The sequence below is a fragment of the Lithobates pipiens genome, unplaced genomic scaffold (genome assembly GCF_037356315.1).
Source record: "Lithobates pipiens isolate NorthernLeopardFrog02 unplaced genomic scaffold, aLitPip1_a1.2 Scaffold_6, whole genome shotgun sequence".
Taxonomy (NCBI): Eukaryota; Metazoa; Chordata; class Amphibia; order Anura; family Ranidae; genus Lithobates; species Lithobates pipiens.
In genome coordinates, this window is record NW_027507881.1 from 4,684,162 (window position 1) to 4,702,025 (window position 17,864).

Below are 17,864 nucleotides of genomic sequence, written 5' to 3' on the forward strand. Positions count from 1 at the left end.
ACTCTACGAAAGATAAAATCCCACTAAATGGGTGGGATTTTGAATGACCACCAACACCAGACAAAGGTTCACAAAATGTACAAAGTGGTCATTCAAAATCCCACCCATTTAGGGGGAATTTTTCTTGGTTGACTAAGTATGTGACCGGTCTTGCCCCAGATGTCCAAGCCCCTCTGTGGGCCTGATCGTTGTTATTTTCTCTTTCTAAGACCAATAAAAATGATAGAAACTGAAAAAAACAAATCTCGAGTTTCAGATATTAGAAAATGTATAGAATTGTTAAACAATGATGCATTTCTTTTAACAGGAACATTTCCGCCTGAACATTAAAACCCAAAAATAGAACCAAAAAAAAATAATAATAATAACACTATTAATCACCCCTTAGGGGACATAAACAAGGCCTGACCTCATCATGGTAACATACATTGCGTGTAATATATATTATGCTGTCATGGGCCACGGGGGAAAACAGGTGTTGGGTACAAGTCATTATCCTCCAGCATAGTCTTTGTATTGTCTTTAGCGGGAGATCTCACCTTTTTGTACATCTTTTTCATGCACTGGTGGTGGAGTCAGAGAGGCGTCCATACGGTGTGAGGCCGGTAACACTGAAAGGTGGCTGATGGTAGGTCCTCTGACAATCTTCTCCATAGGCACCTAGAAGAAGCTGCATTTAATCCAAGGTATGCAAAGTCGCCACCATTAAAAAAAAAAAGTGATGATATCATTCTTCTGTGACATCGAAGAAGGGACATTGGAATGCTTTATTACAGTGGTTCCCAACCTCGGTCCTTAAGTACCCACAACAGGTCATGTGTTGGGAAATTTCCCTTAGATAAAATAGCTGCCGTACTTACTGAACCATTGACATTGTTTTAAAGCAGGAGTCTCCAAAACTGCGGCCTGCAGGCCGAATACTGTCATTTTCTTGCATTTATCTCGCACTTGGGGCACCACTCCTTCCACTGACACCAATGATTGGACACTATGGGGTGGATTTACTGAAGTCAAAAAGACTGTGTACTTTGCAAAGTGTAGTTGCTCCAGAGATTAGTAAATGAGGTAAAGCTTTGCTTTGCAAAGAATACCCAATTACATGCAAGGAAAATTTAGAAAAACTCAATTTTTTCTTGCACATGATTGGATGATGGACGTCAGCAGAGCTTCTGCACATTTACTAAGCTCGGGACCAACTGTCTATTTGCCTTTAGTAAATCAACCCCTATTACTCCCACTGACACCAATGATGGGTAAATATTCCTCCTGGGGCGAGCTGTACTGGTGGGGGGAGCTGTACTAGTAGGAGATGTGTCCTGGGGCGAGCTGTACTAGTGGGAGATGTGTCCTGGGGCGAGCTGTACTGGTGGGGGATCTGTACTAGTAGGAGATGTGCCCTGGGGCGAGCTGTAATAGTGGGGGATCTGTACTAGCAGATGTGTCCTGGGGCGAGCTGTAATAGTGGGGGATCTGTACTAGGAGGAGATGTGTCCTGGGGCGAGCTGTACTGGTGGGGGGATCTGTACTAGTAGGAGATGTGTTCTGGGGTGAGCTGTACTGGTGGGGGATCTGTACTAGTAGGAGATGTGTTCTGGGGTGAGCTGTACTGGTGGGGGATCTGTACTAGTAGGAGATGTGTCCTGGGGCGAGCTGTACCGGTGGGGGGATCTGTACTAGTAGGAGATGTGTCCTGAGGCGAGCTGTACTGGTGGGGGGATCTGTACTAGTAGGAGATGTGTCCTGGGGTGAGCTGTACTGGTGGGGGATCTGTACTAGTAGGAGATGTGTCCTGGGGCGAGCTGTACTGGTGGGGGGATCTGTACTAGTAGGAGATGTGTTCTGGGGTGAGCTGTACTGGTGGGGGATCTGTACTAATAGGAGATGTGTCCTGGGGCGAGCTGTACTGGTGGGGGGATCTGTACTAGTAGGAGATGTGTCCTGGGGCGAGCTGTACTGGTGGGGGGATCTGTACTAGTAGGAGATGTGTCCTCGGGCGAGCTGTACTGGTGGGGGGATCTGTACTAGTAGGAGATGTGTCCTGAGGCGAGCTGTACTGGTGGGGGGATCTGTACTAGTAGGAGATGTGTTCTGGGGTGAGCTGTACTGGTGGGGGGATCTGTACTAGTAGGAGATGTGTCCTGGGGGGAGCTGTACTGGTGGGGGGATCTGTACTAGTAGGAGATGTGTCCTGGGGGGAGCTGTACTGGTGGGGGGATCTGTACTAGTAGGAGATGTGTCCTGGGGCGAGCTGTACTGGTGGGGGGATCTGTACTAGTAGGAGATGTGTGGTGAGGTGAGCTGCACTGGTGGGGGATCTGTATTAGTGGGAGATGTGTCCTGGGGGGAGCTGTACTGGTGGGGGGATCTGTACTAGTAGGAGATGTGTCCTGGGGGGAGCTGTACTGGTGGGGGGATCTGTACTAGTAGGAGATGTGTCCTGGGGGGAGCTGTACTGGTGGGGGGATCTGTACTAGTAGGAGATGTGGGAGCTGTACTGGTGGGGGGATCTGTATTAGTGGGAGATGTGTCCTGGGGGGAGCTGTACTGGTGGGGGGGATCTGTACTAGTAGGAGATGTGTCCTGGGGGGAGCTGTACTGGTGGGGGGATCTGTACTAGTAGGAGATGTGTCCTGGGGGGAGCTGTACTGGTGGGGGGATCTGTACTAGTAGGAGATGTGTCCTGGGGGGAGCTGTACTGGTGGAGGGATCTGTACTAGTAGGAGATGTGTCCTGGGGGGAGCTGTACTGGTGGGGGGATCTGTACTAGTAGGAGATGTGTCCTGGGGGGAGCTGTACTGGTGGGGGGATCTGTACTAGTAGGAGATGTGTCATGGGGGGAGCTGTACTGGTGGGGGATCTGTACTAGTAGGAGATGTGTCCTGGGGGGAGCTGTACTGGTGGAGGGATCTGTACTAGTAGGAGATGTGTCCTGGGGGGAGCTGTACTGGTGGGGGGATCTGTACTAGTAGGAGATGTGTCATGGGGGGAGCTGTACTGGTGGAGGGATCTGTACTAGTAGGAGATGTGTCCTGGGGTGAGCTGTACTGGTGGAGGGATCTGTACTAGTAGGAGATGTGTCATGGGGGGAGCTGTACTGGTGGGGGGATCTGTACTAGTAGGAGATGTGTCCTGGGGGGAGCTGTACTGGTGGAGGGATCTGTACTAGTAGGAGATGTGTGGTGGGGTGAGCTGTACTAGTAGGAGATGTGTCTTGGGGGGAGCTGTACTGGTGGGGGGATCTGTACTAGTAGGAGATGTGTCTTGGGGGGAGCTGTACTGGTGGAGGGATCTGTACTAGTAGGAGATGTGTGGTGGGGTGAGCTGTACTAGTAGGAGATGTGTCTTGGGGGGAGCTGTACTGGTGAGAGGAGCTGTACTAGTAGGAGATGTGTGGTGGGGTGAGCTGTACTGGTGGGGGGATCTGTACTAGTTGGAGATGTGTCCTGCGGCGAGCTGTACTGGTGGGGGATCTGTACTAGTAGGAGATGTGTGGTGGGGCGAGCTGTACTTAGGGGAAGCTGTACATCTGGGGAGGGGATGGATCTGTACTGGGGGGATCTGTACTGGGGGAGCTGCACTGGTGACAGTAGGGGGGTGGAAGGGAATCTGTACTGGGGAGATCCGTACCAGTGGTGGATCTATCCTGGGGGCAAGCTGTACTGGTAGGGGGGCTGTACTCAGGGGGAGCTGTACTGCTGAAGGGGGGGATCTGTACTGGGGGGGGAGTAGTACTGGTGGAGGACAGATGTATATTAGGGGGAATCTGTACTGGTTGTACCTCCTTGCTGGAGTTTGCCACTTTATTCAATACCCTCAGGCAGTGCCTTTCCATTTTATTTCTCTCTAGTGTAGGGGTCCCCAACCCCCCCCCCGCTGCATTGTGGTGACCTGGACAGCAAGCGACCTAGAAACCGATGATGTGCTTGCCCCAGTAAGGTCAGGATCCCCCTGCTATTCCGTTAGACTCTCAATGTAGAACTATTGGCAAAACGTTTTTTCTTCATTGTGGATAGTAAGTGAGGGTTATAACCCGTCAGTGTTTTTTTTTTTTCCATTTGTGTCCCATTGCAGAGATTTCCCTTCACTTCCTGTCCCATAGCCAAACAGGAAGTGAAAGGAAATTCCTTAAAATTAAGGACATTTCTTGGGGACCCCCAGGTTACCAGAACTAGTGTCCCCATTGGAAGATTTACCCTCTACTACTTATCTGGGGACAACCCAAAATGTGAGGTTTTCTTTTACATTTCCTGAACAGAGGCACAGACAATTCTAAAAACTGACAGGGGTTCTAATCCCTCTCCACTCCATCCAAAACTTAAAAAAAAAAAAAATGTTTGCAGTTATACTTTAACCACGTCAATACCAGGAACTTTTACCCCCTTCCTGCCCAGGCCAATTTTCAACCTTCAGCACTGTCACACTATGAATGACATTTGCGCAGTCATGCTACGCTGTACCCATACAAAATATTTATCATTTTTTTCACACAAATTTTCTTTTGGTCATATTTATTCACCACTGTGTTTTTTTATTTTTTGCTAAACAAATGAAAAAAGCCTGAAAAAAAACAAAACAAAAAACAAAGGGGGTTTTCTTAGTTTCGGTTATAAAATGTTGTAAATAAGTAATTTTTATTCTTCACTCATGTGCGCTGATGAGGCTGCATGGATGGGCACTGATGAGCTGGCACTGATGAGGAGGCACCAGTGGTGTCGATAGGGGGTGCCTTCTGGGGCTATAGCCTTGAACCTGGGGCCTACAGGCCCAGAGTCTCTAGGGTGACCAGGGTGGGTGCTGCGGAAGGGGGGGGGGGCAGTCCGCCCGGGTGCCACACACTGGCGGGTGTCAGGCCGACGTCTCCTGCTGTGTTAGCTTTAATTGAATTGTGCCTGCCATCACTAAATCCCGCCTCCAGGTATGGCTCCTTTGACAGACAGCACACTTGTCCAGTGCTGGGACGTGCTGCCTATCATAGGTGAGAGACGATCAAATAGGCGGTGGGCAACCGGCGATTCAAATGAAAGGTGACACAGCGGCAGACGCTGGCCTGTGTGATGATCCAGCTGGCTCTCCTCTTCCTCTCCCAACTCCGGAACAGGTGAGGGCGATGTGGGCACAGGTAAGGCTGCATTCCTGGGCACAGGTGAGGATGCATTCCTGAGCACAGGTGAGGCTGGACACTGGTGAGGCTGAGATGTGGGCACAGGTGAGGCTGCATTGCTGGGCACTGGTGAGGCTGCATTGCTGGGCACTGGTGAGGCTGAGATGTGGGCACAGGTGAGGTTGCATTGCTGTGCACTAGTGAGGCTGAGCTGTGGGCACAGGTGAGGCTGCATGGCTGAGCACTGGTGAGGCTGAGATGTGGGCACAGGTGAGGCTACATTCCTGGACACCTGTGAAGCTGCAATGCTGGGCACCGGTGAGGCTGCATTTCTGGGCACTGCTGAGGTTGAGATGTGTGCACAGCTAAGGCAGCTTTCCTGGGCACAGGTGAGGCTGCATTGCTGGGCACTGGTGAGGCTGAGATGTGGGCACAGGTGAGGCTGCATTGCTGGGCACTGGTGAGGCTGAATTCCTGGGCACAGGTAAGGCTGCATTGCTGGGCACTGGTGAGGCTGAGATGTGGGCACAGGTGAGGCTACATTGCTGGGCACTGGTGAGGCTGAGATGTTGGCACAGGTGAGGCTGAATTCCTGGGCATAGGTGAGGCTCCATTGCTGGCACTGGTGAGGCTGAGATGTGGGAACATGTGAGGCTGGATTCCTGGGCACAGGTGAAGCTGTGATGTGGGCACAGGTGAGGCTGCACTGCTGGGTACAGGTGAGACTGCATCCCTGGGCACAGGTGAGGTTGCATTCCTGGGCACTGGTGAGGCCGAGATGTGGGCCCAGGTGAGGTTGCATTCCTGGGCACGGGTGAGGCTGCATTGCTGGGCACTGGTGAGGCTGCATAGATGGGCACAGCTGAGCCCTGCATTCTTTATGTAGTGAACTCCTGAGCCCTGGGGCTGTCTAAGGACCTTGATGTAAGAGGGGCACTCTGGGGACCCTGATGTAAGAGGGGCACTCTGGGGAACCTGATGTAAGGGGGGCACTCTGGGGACCCTGATGTAAGTGGGGGGGGGGCTCTCTGGGACCCTGATTTAAGAGGAGATCCGCTCTCAGATGTAAAGATAATATATATATATATACACGGTATATATATATATATATATATATACACACACACACATATATATATATATATTATATACATGTGTACGCCCACCCATATGGCTTTCTTTACTTCGCTGCTATGGGCTTTAGCCCCAGATCTTTTGTAGGCCTAGCAGCACTGATGGGCACTGATTAGCATCACTGATAGGCGGCATTGATGGGCACTGACAGGCATCACTGATAGGCACTGATTAGCTTCACTGGTGGGGCTGCACTGATAATAAATGCACTAACTGGACACAGCTGATCACATGGTAAAAAGCCTACGTCATAGGCTCACTGCACCACCAATCACCATGTTGCGCTCCCCCGGGGGCATGCAAGAGTGTCTTGTTTTGAAGGATGTCATACAACATCCATTCAGAGCAATGGTCATCATTCTGCTATAGGCCGAGTAACATTATATTTTTACAGTGACATTTGTTCTATTATATTTTTCTGTATTTTTCTTACTATTTAGTTAGGCCTTGCTAGATAATTTATAAAAAAAATATAAAAATAATAAGGGCACGGAACCCCCCAGTGATCTTTAATCTCTTTCATGTTGTTTAGGTAGATGTCCGCCTCTCAAAGGTTGCCTACCCCTGATATATACTGTACATAGTTACATTGGTCCAAGCTGGAATTCTACATGAAATGTTTGTATTTGGGTTTAATAACCCCTTAACCACTTGCCGGCCAGCCGCCGTCATTATACTGCAGCAGATCGGCTCGTTCCTGTGAATCGACGTAGCTGTACATCGGCCCGTTTTACAGCCTTAGAAGGTGACGTGGGCCCCGCTGCATGGCGGGGGAGCTGATGCACGTGGCCGGCGCCCACCCACGATCACTCCAGAGAGCCAGGACGGGGACCTGTCAATGTAAACAAACAGATCCCCGTTCAAACAGGGAAGTACAAAGTGATTGTCTGTCCCTAGTGATTAGGAACAGTGATCTCTCTGTACTCCCAGTCAGTCCCCTCCCCCCACAGCTAGAAACACCTCCCTAGGGAACACATTTAACCCCTTGATCACCACTAGTGTTAACCCCTTCCCTGCTAATGTAATTTATACAGCAATCAGTGCATTTTTATAGCACTAATCGCTGTATAAATGTCACTAGTCCCAAAAAAAGTGTCAAAAGTGTCCGATTTGTCTGCCGCAAAGTCGCAGTCCCGCTAAAAATCGCTGATCACCGCCATTACTAGTAAAAAAATACGCTTATTTTTTACCAAAAATATGTAGAAGAATACAGCCTAAACTGATGAAGATATATATATATATATTTTTGCATACTGTATCTCACAAAAGTGAGTACATGCCTCACATTTTTGTAAATATTTTTTCATGTGACAACACTGAAGAAATGACACTTGTCTACAATGTAAAGTAGTGAGTGTACAGCTTGTATAACGGTGTAAATTTGCCGTCCCCTCAAAATAACTCAACACACAGCCATTAATGTCTAAACCGCTGGCAACAAAAGTGAGTACACCCCTAAGTGAAAATGTCCAAATTGGGCCCAAAGTGTCAATATTTTGTGTGGCCACCATTATTTTCCAGCACTGCCTTAACCCTCTTGGGCATGGAGGTAACCAGAGCTTCACAGGTTGTCACTGGAGTCTCTTCCACTCCTCCATGATGACATCATAGAGCTGGTGGATGTTGGAGACCTTGCACTCCTCCACCTCCTGTCTGAGGATGCCCCACAGATGCTCAATAGGGTTTAGGTCTGGAGACATGCTTGGCCAGTCCATCACCTTTACCCTCAGCTTCTTTAGCAAGGCAGTGATCATCTTGGAGGTGTGTTTGGGGTGGTTATCATGTTGGAATACTGCCCTGCGGCCCAGTCTCTGAAGGGAGGGGATCATGCTCTGCTTCAGTATGTCACAGTACATGTTGCCATTCATGGTTCCCTCAATGAACTGTAGCCCCCCAGTGCTGGCAGCACTCATGCAGCCCCAGACCATGACACTCCCACCACCATGCTTGACTGCAGACAAGACACACTTGTCTTTGTCCTCCTCACCTGGTTGCCCCCACACACGCTTGTCACCATCTGACACCAAATACATTTATCTTGGTCTCATCAGACCACAGGACATGGTTCCAGTAATCCATGTCCTTAGTCTGCTTGTCTTCAGCAATCTGTTTGCAGGCTTTCTTGTACATCATCTTTAGAAGAGGCTTTCTTGTGGGACGACAGCCATGCAGACCAATTTGATGCAGTGTGCGGCGTATGGTCTGAGCACTGACAGGCTGAACCCCCACCCCTACAACCTCTGCAGCAATGCTGGCAGCACTCATACGTCTATTTCCCAAAGACAACCTCTGGATAGGACGCTGAGCACGTGACCTCAACTTCTTTGGTGGACCATGGCGAGGCCTGTTCTGAGGGGAACCTGTCCTGTTATACCGCTGTATGGTCTTGGCCACCGTGCTGCAGCTCAGTTTCAGGGTCTTGCCAATCTTCTTATAGTCTAGGCCATCTTTATGTAGAGCAACAATTCTTTTTTTCAGCTCTTTAGAGAGTTCTTTGCCATGAGGTGCCATGTTGAACTTCCAGTGACCAGTATGAGAGAGTGAGAGCGATAACACCAAATTTAACACACCTGCTCCCCATTCACACCTGAGACCTTGTAACACTAACGAGTCACATGACACCAAGGAGGGAAAATGGATAATTGGGCCCAATTTGGACATTTTCACTTAGGGGTGTACTGACTTTTGTTGCCAGCGGTTTAGACATTAATGGCTGTGTGTTGAGTTATTTTGAGGGGACAGGAAATTTACACTGTTATACAAGCTGTACACTCACTACTTTACATTGTAGACAAGTGTCATTTCTTCAGTGTTGTCACATGAAAAGATACAATTAAATATTTACAAAAATGTGAGGGGTGTACTCACTTTTGTGAGATACTGTATCCAAAAAAAATAAATGTCTTCATCAGTTTAGGCCGATACGTATTCTTCTACATATTTTTGGTAAAAAAAAAAAATCGCCTTAAGCGTATATTGATTGGTTTGCGCTAAAGTTATAGCGTCTACAAAATAGGGGGTATTTTTATGGCATGTTTATTACAATTTTTTTTTTTTTTTTACTAGTAATGGCGGGGATCTGCGATTTTTAGCGGGACTGCAACATTGCGGCAGACAAGGCCCTTGTACACACGGTCGGACATTTCGACAACCAAATCCGTCGGATTTTGTCTGTCGGATCTTGTCCAAAACTGTTGCATACACACGGTCGGACAAAGTTGTCGAAAAATCCGATCTTTCAGAACGTGATGACGTAATTTCGTTACGATGGGACTACGTTCAGGCTAGTAGCCAATACCTTTGATGTAGGAATTTGATCTGAGCATGCGTGGCACTTTGTCTGATCGGAATTCTCTACACATGATCGAAGTATGTCCTATCGGACCAGTTTGTCGGAAAATATTTCCAGCAAGTTTGAAAATTTGGTCCGACGGATATTCCGACGGAATCAGTCCGATGCAGACCACACACACAGTCGGATAATCCGACAACACGGTCCGATAGGACACATTCCGACGGATTCTCCGATCGTGTGTACAAGGGCAAAGAGAGAAGAAAAGATTTACAAAAATGTGAGGGGTGTACTCACTTTTGTGAGATACTGTATATATTATATATACACACATACACGTATATTATATACATTATATACATGTGTATGCCTGTCCAAAAATATGACTTTCTTTACTTCGCTGCTATGGGCTTTAGCCCCAGATCTTTCGTAGACCCAGCAATGCCCCTGAGGGCACTATGATGCAGCACTGATGGGCACGAATGGGCTGCACTGATAGGCTCTGATGGGCAGCAGTGATAGGCGGCACTGACAGCCATCACTGATAGGCACTGATTGGCTTCACTGGTGAGCACTGATTAGCATCACTGATAGGCAGTACTGATGGGCACTGACAGGCATCACTGATAGGCACTGATTGGCTTCATTAGTGGACACCGATTAGCATCACTGGTGGGGATGCACTAATAACAATTGCACTAATTGGAGACAGCTGATCACATGGTAAAGAGCCTACATCATAGGCTCGCTGCACACTGCACCACCAATCACCGTGCTGCACTCCCCCCGGGGGGCACGCACAAGCGTCTTGCTCTGAAGGATGTCATACGACATCCACTCAGAACAATGAAACCCCCTGCCTGGCCATTATTCTGCTATATATAAGCTCTATTTGTGGAAAAAAAAAAGGACGTCAATTTTGTTTGGGTACAGAGGCGCACGACCGCGCAATTGTCAGTTAAAGAAAGGCAAAAAATGGCCTGGTCATTACTGGGGGGGGGGGGAATCTTCCGATCGTTAAGTGGTTAAGCAAGTACTGAACTCCGGTAGACTTCATCAAAGTTGTATTCTCCTCGTCAGAAATATCACAAGACGTGTCGCCGCTGCCTTGCAGCGCCCAAAGAATTTCTGGCTCCTGGACCTCAGCAGAGCTGGAAGCGGCAGGTGCGGCAGAGGGAATGCATGCAGAACTTTTGCAAACGCCACATCTGTTTCACAACGCGGGTGACAGCAGCGGAGCAGAAAGGAGTGAGGGGAGGATGGTAGGATAAGGGGGGGGGTTGGTGTTTGAGGCAGGAAAGATATGAGCTGGCTCAATATGCCTGGTGCTTTGCACGTGGGCAGAAGGCCAGGCAGAAAAGCGTGGGCCCATCTTATTGGAATTCAGCGGTGGCCCTCGCTTCCTGTCCAGAGACAGATGTAACGCAGCCGTCCATGGCATTGCAAGCAGGCACTGAGCTGTTTCCAGGGATTTGGTGCGCGGTGGAGAAGCAGTGTTCGCAGGCTCACCGCGCACCCCTGCATAGCGAAATGACAGCCAGTCTTCTATTCCACATGACAAGCACTGGATAAAAACTTACAACAAATGGTGACCTTTTCAAAGATTAATTTGTTTACCAGCAGAATCCTCCTCTCCCTGTCATCCCAGATGGAGCATATCAGAACGTCCCCAGATTCGAGGTGCAAGGAACGCTGACTCCAATCAGATCCAAATCTCCGGCAATTAGTTCCAAGCTTGTTTTTTTTTTTCTCTCTCTCTTGTATAATTCCTCCCCCCCCCCCCCACTTTACACACACAATTACCCCTCCATTCGATCAGGGAGATTGTCACGCTTCCCATTACCGATATAGTAAATACATTCCAAGGAAAAAACATCAATTTGATTACAATGAACGCAAATCACCATGACAATCCTCCAACAAGAGCATGAAATGTGGATTATTATGGAGTGCTAGTCTGTAGTTGTAGAGAACGCGGACATCGGTGAACAATAGGACTGGCACTACCAAACGCCATGCTAGAGGTAAAAAGGAAGAAAAAGGGCGTTGGGTGCAGTTATATTTCCTTACATCCGCCCTTTCTCAACCACTTTAACGCAAAGGAGCCCTTGTACACACGGTCAGACATTCTGACAACAAAATTTTGTCCAAAACTGGTGTTGCATACATACATCGTTCGCAACGTGATGACGTTATTTCGTTACGACGGGACTACGTTCAGGCTAGTAGCCAATAGCTTTGGTCTAGGAATTTGATCTGAGCATGCGTGGCACACTTTGTCCGATCGGAATTGTCTACAAACGATCGGACAAAGTCCGATCGGATTGTGTTGTCGGAAAATTTTATAGCCCAGCTCTAAAACTTTGTCGGTCGGATATTCAGACGGAAACAGTCCGATGGAACCCACACACAGTCGGATTATCCGACAACACGGTCCTATCGGACATTTTCCCGTCGCAATTTCCTACAGTGTTTACAAGGGCTTTGAAGGAGGAAATTCCGACAGGAAAATGTCCGATCAAGCCGTGTTGTCGGATAATCCGACTGTGTGTGGGTTCCATCGGACTGTTTCCGTCGGAATATCCGACCGACAAAGTTTTAGAGCTGGGCTATAAAATTTTCCGACAACATGATCCGACTGGACTTTGTCCGATCGTTTGTAGAGAATTCCGATCAAACATTAAACAATGATGTAGAAATGACGACACAGGAAACGCACAATGTCTGGCCGCGGAAAACAAGGAGGCAAGGTTTGGGCTAAGGCCAAGACCCGATCATCCCGGGCCGGTCTGCAGTTCCCAGTCGGTCGTGTTCACCGTCTGCTGAGGAAGGGCAACTATGCCGAGCGGGTCGGGGCCGGAGATCCCATCTATCTGGCCGCCATCCTCGAGTATCTCACGGCTGAGATCCTCGAGCTGGCCGGCAACGCCATCCGCAACAACAAGAAGACCCGCATCATTCCCCGACACCTCCAGCTGGCCGTCCGCAACGACGAGGAGCTCGACAAGCTGCTGGGCGGTGTCACCATCGCCCAGGGAGGTGTCCTGCCCAACATCCAGGCCATGCTGCTGCCCAAGAAGACTGAGAGCCACAAGGCCGCCGCCAAATCCACCACCTCAGGGGTCCCCAGGCATACAGCTCACTAAGAGCACCGTTCCCCCAAATGCGAGGGCCCATAATCACAAGGCAAGAGGCTCGCATTCAGTCCCGTCCAAGAGCCTCGGTCCCAGCTAGGTCTGTCACAAGGTCCAAGCAACATTCAATTGTTAGATGATCAATTATCAGTTCCCTGCTTGGAACTGCGATGTGCTTTGTTTCCAAAAAGGGCCCTTCAACTTGGGGCCCTGGAGCCAGAATGAACAATACAATCATCCATGGGACCAAATAGAGGTACCGCTCTTATTCATGGGCAAAAAGCCATTACTGGGGCGGAGAAAGATGGAAAGGTAAAAGAAAAAGGAAAAGAAGTAGGGGGTAAGAGAGAGGGAAAAAAAAGGGGGGGGGGGAGGCCATCTCTGTCCTGGAGGCTCACTATGGGTATATTAACACATGGTATTAGATTACAGTTCCAGGAAGCACATAGGCAGTTGCGTTGATGGGAAGTAATCTAGCTAGGACTGCCAGGTACGTAAGAATTTGTAATGTCTGTCGGTTGGCATCGCCGTCAATTCGTTATTTATCAGGGTACCGTGCACACAACTTTTCACTTCATCGAAGTTCAGAATCGGCGCCTTCTACACTTTTGTAATCGTCCCATGGCTAAGAATATATGGGTCACAAGGGTGCGCTCTCGCTTGGTAGCTCCTGCTATCAGTTTGTGTAGGAGTACCCCCCAAGGGTCTTTTTGTAAATGTATATGTAACACCAAATTCACCATCTTACAGACTTTTATCCACAGTCGTTTGACCTTAGGGCATGTCCACCATATATGCTTCATGTCTCCTAGGTCTGAGCATCTCCTAAAGCAGTGATGGCGAACCTTGGCACCCCAAATGTTTTGGAACTACATTTCCCATGATTCTCATGCACTCTGTAGTGTAGTTGAGCATCATGGGAAATGTAGTTCCAAAACATCTGGAGAGCCAAGTTTCGCCATCACTGTCCTAAAGCATGTAGAAGGGTAATAGGGAGGCATTTAGCAATTCTAGCTGGAGTAAAATACCACCAGGACAAGACTTTGAAGGAGTTTTTCTTAAGTTGTTACATTCCGGGGGAGAAGGACGCCTCCTGGATTTTTTCCCAAGTCGAAGAAGTTTGCATGGTACCAAAGTCCCTTTCCCAGTTGGAGCAGCGAGTTAGATTTGTTTAGTATGGAAGAGTATAATAAAGAGATGAGGCATCAGGTTATGGGGGACGTCCGACATCTGGTTTCAAATGCCGTTGCCGTCGTTGACCTGTCATGGTTTTTTGGCAGGGATTCCAACAGTTGATGGATTTGGAGATGGTGGAATTTCTCAGAATCTGAAATGTCATATGTGTCCTTGAGGTATTAAAAGGTGATGATGCTCCAAGAGGTCAATAAAGTCCGAACCGTCGTTAAGCCCTTGTTGCACCACCAGTAGTAACTCTCTTAACCACCTCAATACCGGGGGGGCACTTAAACACCTTCCTGCCCAGACCAATTTTGAGCTTTTAGCGCTGTCGCACTTTGAATGACAATTGCGCGGTCATGCTACACTGTACCCAAATTAAATTTTTTATCATTTTTTTCCCCACAAATAGAGCTTTCTTTTGGTGGTATTTGATCACCTCTGCGGTTTTTATTTTTTGCTAAACAAATAAAAAAATACCGAAAATTTTGAAAAAAAAAATGTTTTTTTGTTTCAGTTTCAAAACTGTAAATAAGTATGTTTTCTCCTTCACTGATGAGCACTGATGGGGCTGCACTGACGGGCACTGATAGGGCGACACTGATGGGCACTGATGAGGTGGCACCAATGAAAGGCACTGATGAGGTGGCATTTATGGGCACTGATATGTGGCACTGATAGGCGGCACTGATAGGTGGCACTGATGGGTGACACGGATGGACACTGATAGGTGGCACAAATTGGCACTGATAGCTGGCACCGATTGGCATGGATAGGCGGCATGAATGGGCATGGATAGGTGGCACAGATGGGCATGGATAGGCACTGATAGTTGGCATGGATGGGCACTGATAGGTGGCACGGATGGGCACTGATAGGTGGCACGGATGGGCACTGATAGGCGACATTGTATTGCATTGTTTTGTACTGAAGGATGCCAATCAGTGCCAAAAAATAATGCATGCCAAACAGTGATGCCCATTGTGGGCACTGATTGGCATCCATTGTGGGCACTGCTTGGCATCCATTGTGGGCACTGACTGGCATCCCTGGTGGTCTAGGGTGGCATACCTGGTGTTGGGCATCCCTGGTGGTCTGGTGGCGTCCCTGGTGGTCCAGTGTGGGCATCCTCGGGGGGGGCTGTGCTGATAATCGATCAGCACAGACCCCCCGTCAGAGGAGCAGCCGATCGGCTTTCATCTACTCATGTCTGACAGACGCGAGTGAGGAAAAGCCGATCACTGACTCTTCCTATTTACACTGTGATCAGCCGTGATTGGACACGGCTGATCACGTGGTAAAGAGTCTCCGTCGGAGACTCTTTACCGAGATCGTAGTCGCGGGGTGTCAGACTGACACCCCGCAACAACGATCGCCGCGATGCGCGCCCACGGGGGCTACCGGATGTCCTATGATGTCTGGTCAGGATTTTGAAACCACTTTGCAGCCATCATTTGCCTATAGGGCGGGCGGCAAGTGGTTAAAGTGCCACCTTTTTTTTAAGGGGTGCCGTTAGGTTTCTTCAAGAGTGCCTTGGCAAAAGGCCTAGAAATTGCTCAGAAATTGTATACAAGCCAGCAGGTGGATCAAGCCTGCCTTTTAATTACACAAAGGGTACAGGTTTTCATTGTGCATCATTACAACTTTTTAGCTGTCGGCATCCTAACAACCAATGCTCTCATTGGTTGAAAAGGAGGATAGGTGTGCACAGCCTATTGCATTAGGATGTGCACTTCAAAGTTTAAACACATATGTGTATATGACGGTGTCAGTAGGGCAGTGGATGTCAGTGGGTTTTATTTCTATTATGTTATTTTGTAATTTTATAATTTTTTTTTTTATTAAATATTTCTTAACAATTTTTGGGGAGCCCAGATAGGGGGCTTTGGTGAAATATCAGGGGTTTAAACAGGGGGAATCTGAGCCAAGCAAGGTGATTAGGGTGTGCGCACACCTATGATAAGGAGGACGTCAGGCACCTGCATAGCATCCTTGTTTGACCCTGCCCTGCCCCTCTCCGACAGCTCTGGGAGTCACATTAGCTGGGGGAGAAGAGAAACATTGGAATACTAGTCAGTACCAGTGTACAAAGCTATATTTGCTTTGGAAGAATACATCACCTCTAACGTTGGGTGTCCTATGTGTGCGGATGTTCCTGTGTTATGTAAAACTTAAGCCTCGTACACACGATCGGATTGTTGGCCAACAAAACCGCAGACTTTTGTCTGAAGGGGGTTGGCCCAAACTTGTCTTGCATACAAACGACAAGGAATTGTCAGCCAAGAAATATGAACGTAGTGACGTACCACATTGTTTTTCAGCTCTTTAGCACCACCCTTTGGGCTCCTTCTGTTAATTTCGTGTTAGTAAAAGTTTGGCGAGTGTTGATTTGTGCTTTTCATTTTGCGCTTTTCATTATGTTTCTGAACGGCCGTTCGTCAACCAGACATGTTGCGGAATCGGAGGAAATAACATGTTATTTATTATTGGCCTTGGAGTTATTGCTTTGACCCAATTCCGGTCCAGGAACAGGAGGAGGAGGATTTCTTGGACCAAAAATTGGTTGCTTTATTAATTGTGACCAATTCTGTCATATGCCTTTGCTGCGGGAGCTCCAGGAGAATAATCCGGATGATTTTCGGAATTATTTCCGGATGACGGACCCCTGCTTTCACCAACTCTTGGCATTGCTGACCCCCTATACTAAGAAACAGGACACATGCATGAAGCATTTATTTTATTTTTTGGTTGAATAATAACGATTTGATTTGGTGTATTTTCTATATTTTTCAATGCATAGAATGCACTTTTTGGTTAAGTTCTATTGGCAGTTAGCATGTCTAATTTTATTTGTTTTCTTTTTTTAATGCATAATAAAACAATTGTGTAGAATAATACTTGGCTGTGTGTTTTACTTCAAATGACAGTTTGGGAGTCGGCAGTTATATTTAAAAAAATACAATGTAAAATTGATAAGAGACACCAACATAGTTGTATCTTTGATCTTAAAAACGATATCACTAGAAAAATTTTGAAAATTAGTTTTGCAATAACTCCATCAGTATCACCAGCAAAGCAGCTTCATTATTATCCCATTATAGAAGAAGAGAATTGTGCGCTGCATTTCCAGATTTCATAATTTGCCACATCACAAATCTTAATTCTCCATTACGATTGCTCGTTTACAAGACCGAGCGCTTCCCCCTTGCTTCCGAGCATGCGTGTTTGCACTTTGGACTTTTGTCCGACGGCCTTGTGTACACACGCTCGCAAAATCTAACCGACAACAATTGTCCGATGGAGCGTACAAATGGTTGGATTTTCCGCCAACAGCCTGTCATCACACACAACTCCCGCCGGAAAATCCGTTCGTGTGTACGAGGCTTTAGTTTTCGTTTTTGACATTTTAGAATGGGGTGCCTCGAGATTTTGGAGAATGTTAAAGGGTGCCTTGACTGAAAAAAGGTTGAGAAAAACTGCATTAGGCTGGATTCACACCTACGGCATTTTTTGTGCTTTTTGCATTTTGCAGATTTGCACAACAGAACGTGTTCCATAGGAAACCATGATAAATGGACTGTAGTACAAATCTGCAAAATGCAAAAAGCACTAAAAATGCCATAGGTGTGAATCCAGCCTTAGGCTCGATTCACACTAACGCGTTTTTTTTTGATGCATTTTGCAGAAATGCAAGGAATTTTTTTTAACATGGGTTCCTATGGAACATGTTCACATTAATGCATTTTTGTGCCTCTGCGAAAGGGTCGAGGACTTTTTTTCATGCAAAATGCAGCGTTTTGCATGTAATAGAAGTCAATGGACCTGCATCAAAAACGCAAGTACCGCGTTTTTACGGCGATTTTGCCACGATTTGCATTTTGCGTTTTTTTTTTTCCATTTATTTTCACTGTATATATCTGGTTGCACCACAGTGTAAAAAAAAAAAAAAAAAAAAAAAAAAAAAAAAACGTGGTACAATCGCGGCAAAAACGTGTGTCCAAAAATGTGGCAAGCACCGCAAAAAGCA

The 17,864-nt window shown here is 47.5% G+C and overlaps 1 protein-coding gene across 1 annotated transcript in view; it reads right to left on the bottom strand.

The window, feature by feature from the left end:
- LOC143958197 (IQ domain-containing protein H-like) overlaps positions 1 to 17,864 on the bottom strand; it is a 306,567-nt gene that overhangs the window by 247,506 nt on the left and 41,197 nt on the right. Inside the window, exon 6 of the mRNA XM_077467663.1 lies at positions 540 to 660. Coding sequence (XP_077323789.1) covers positions 540 to 660 — 121 coding nt within the window. The remainder of the gene's footprint in view (positions 1 to 539; positions 661 to 17,864) is intronic.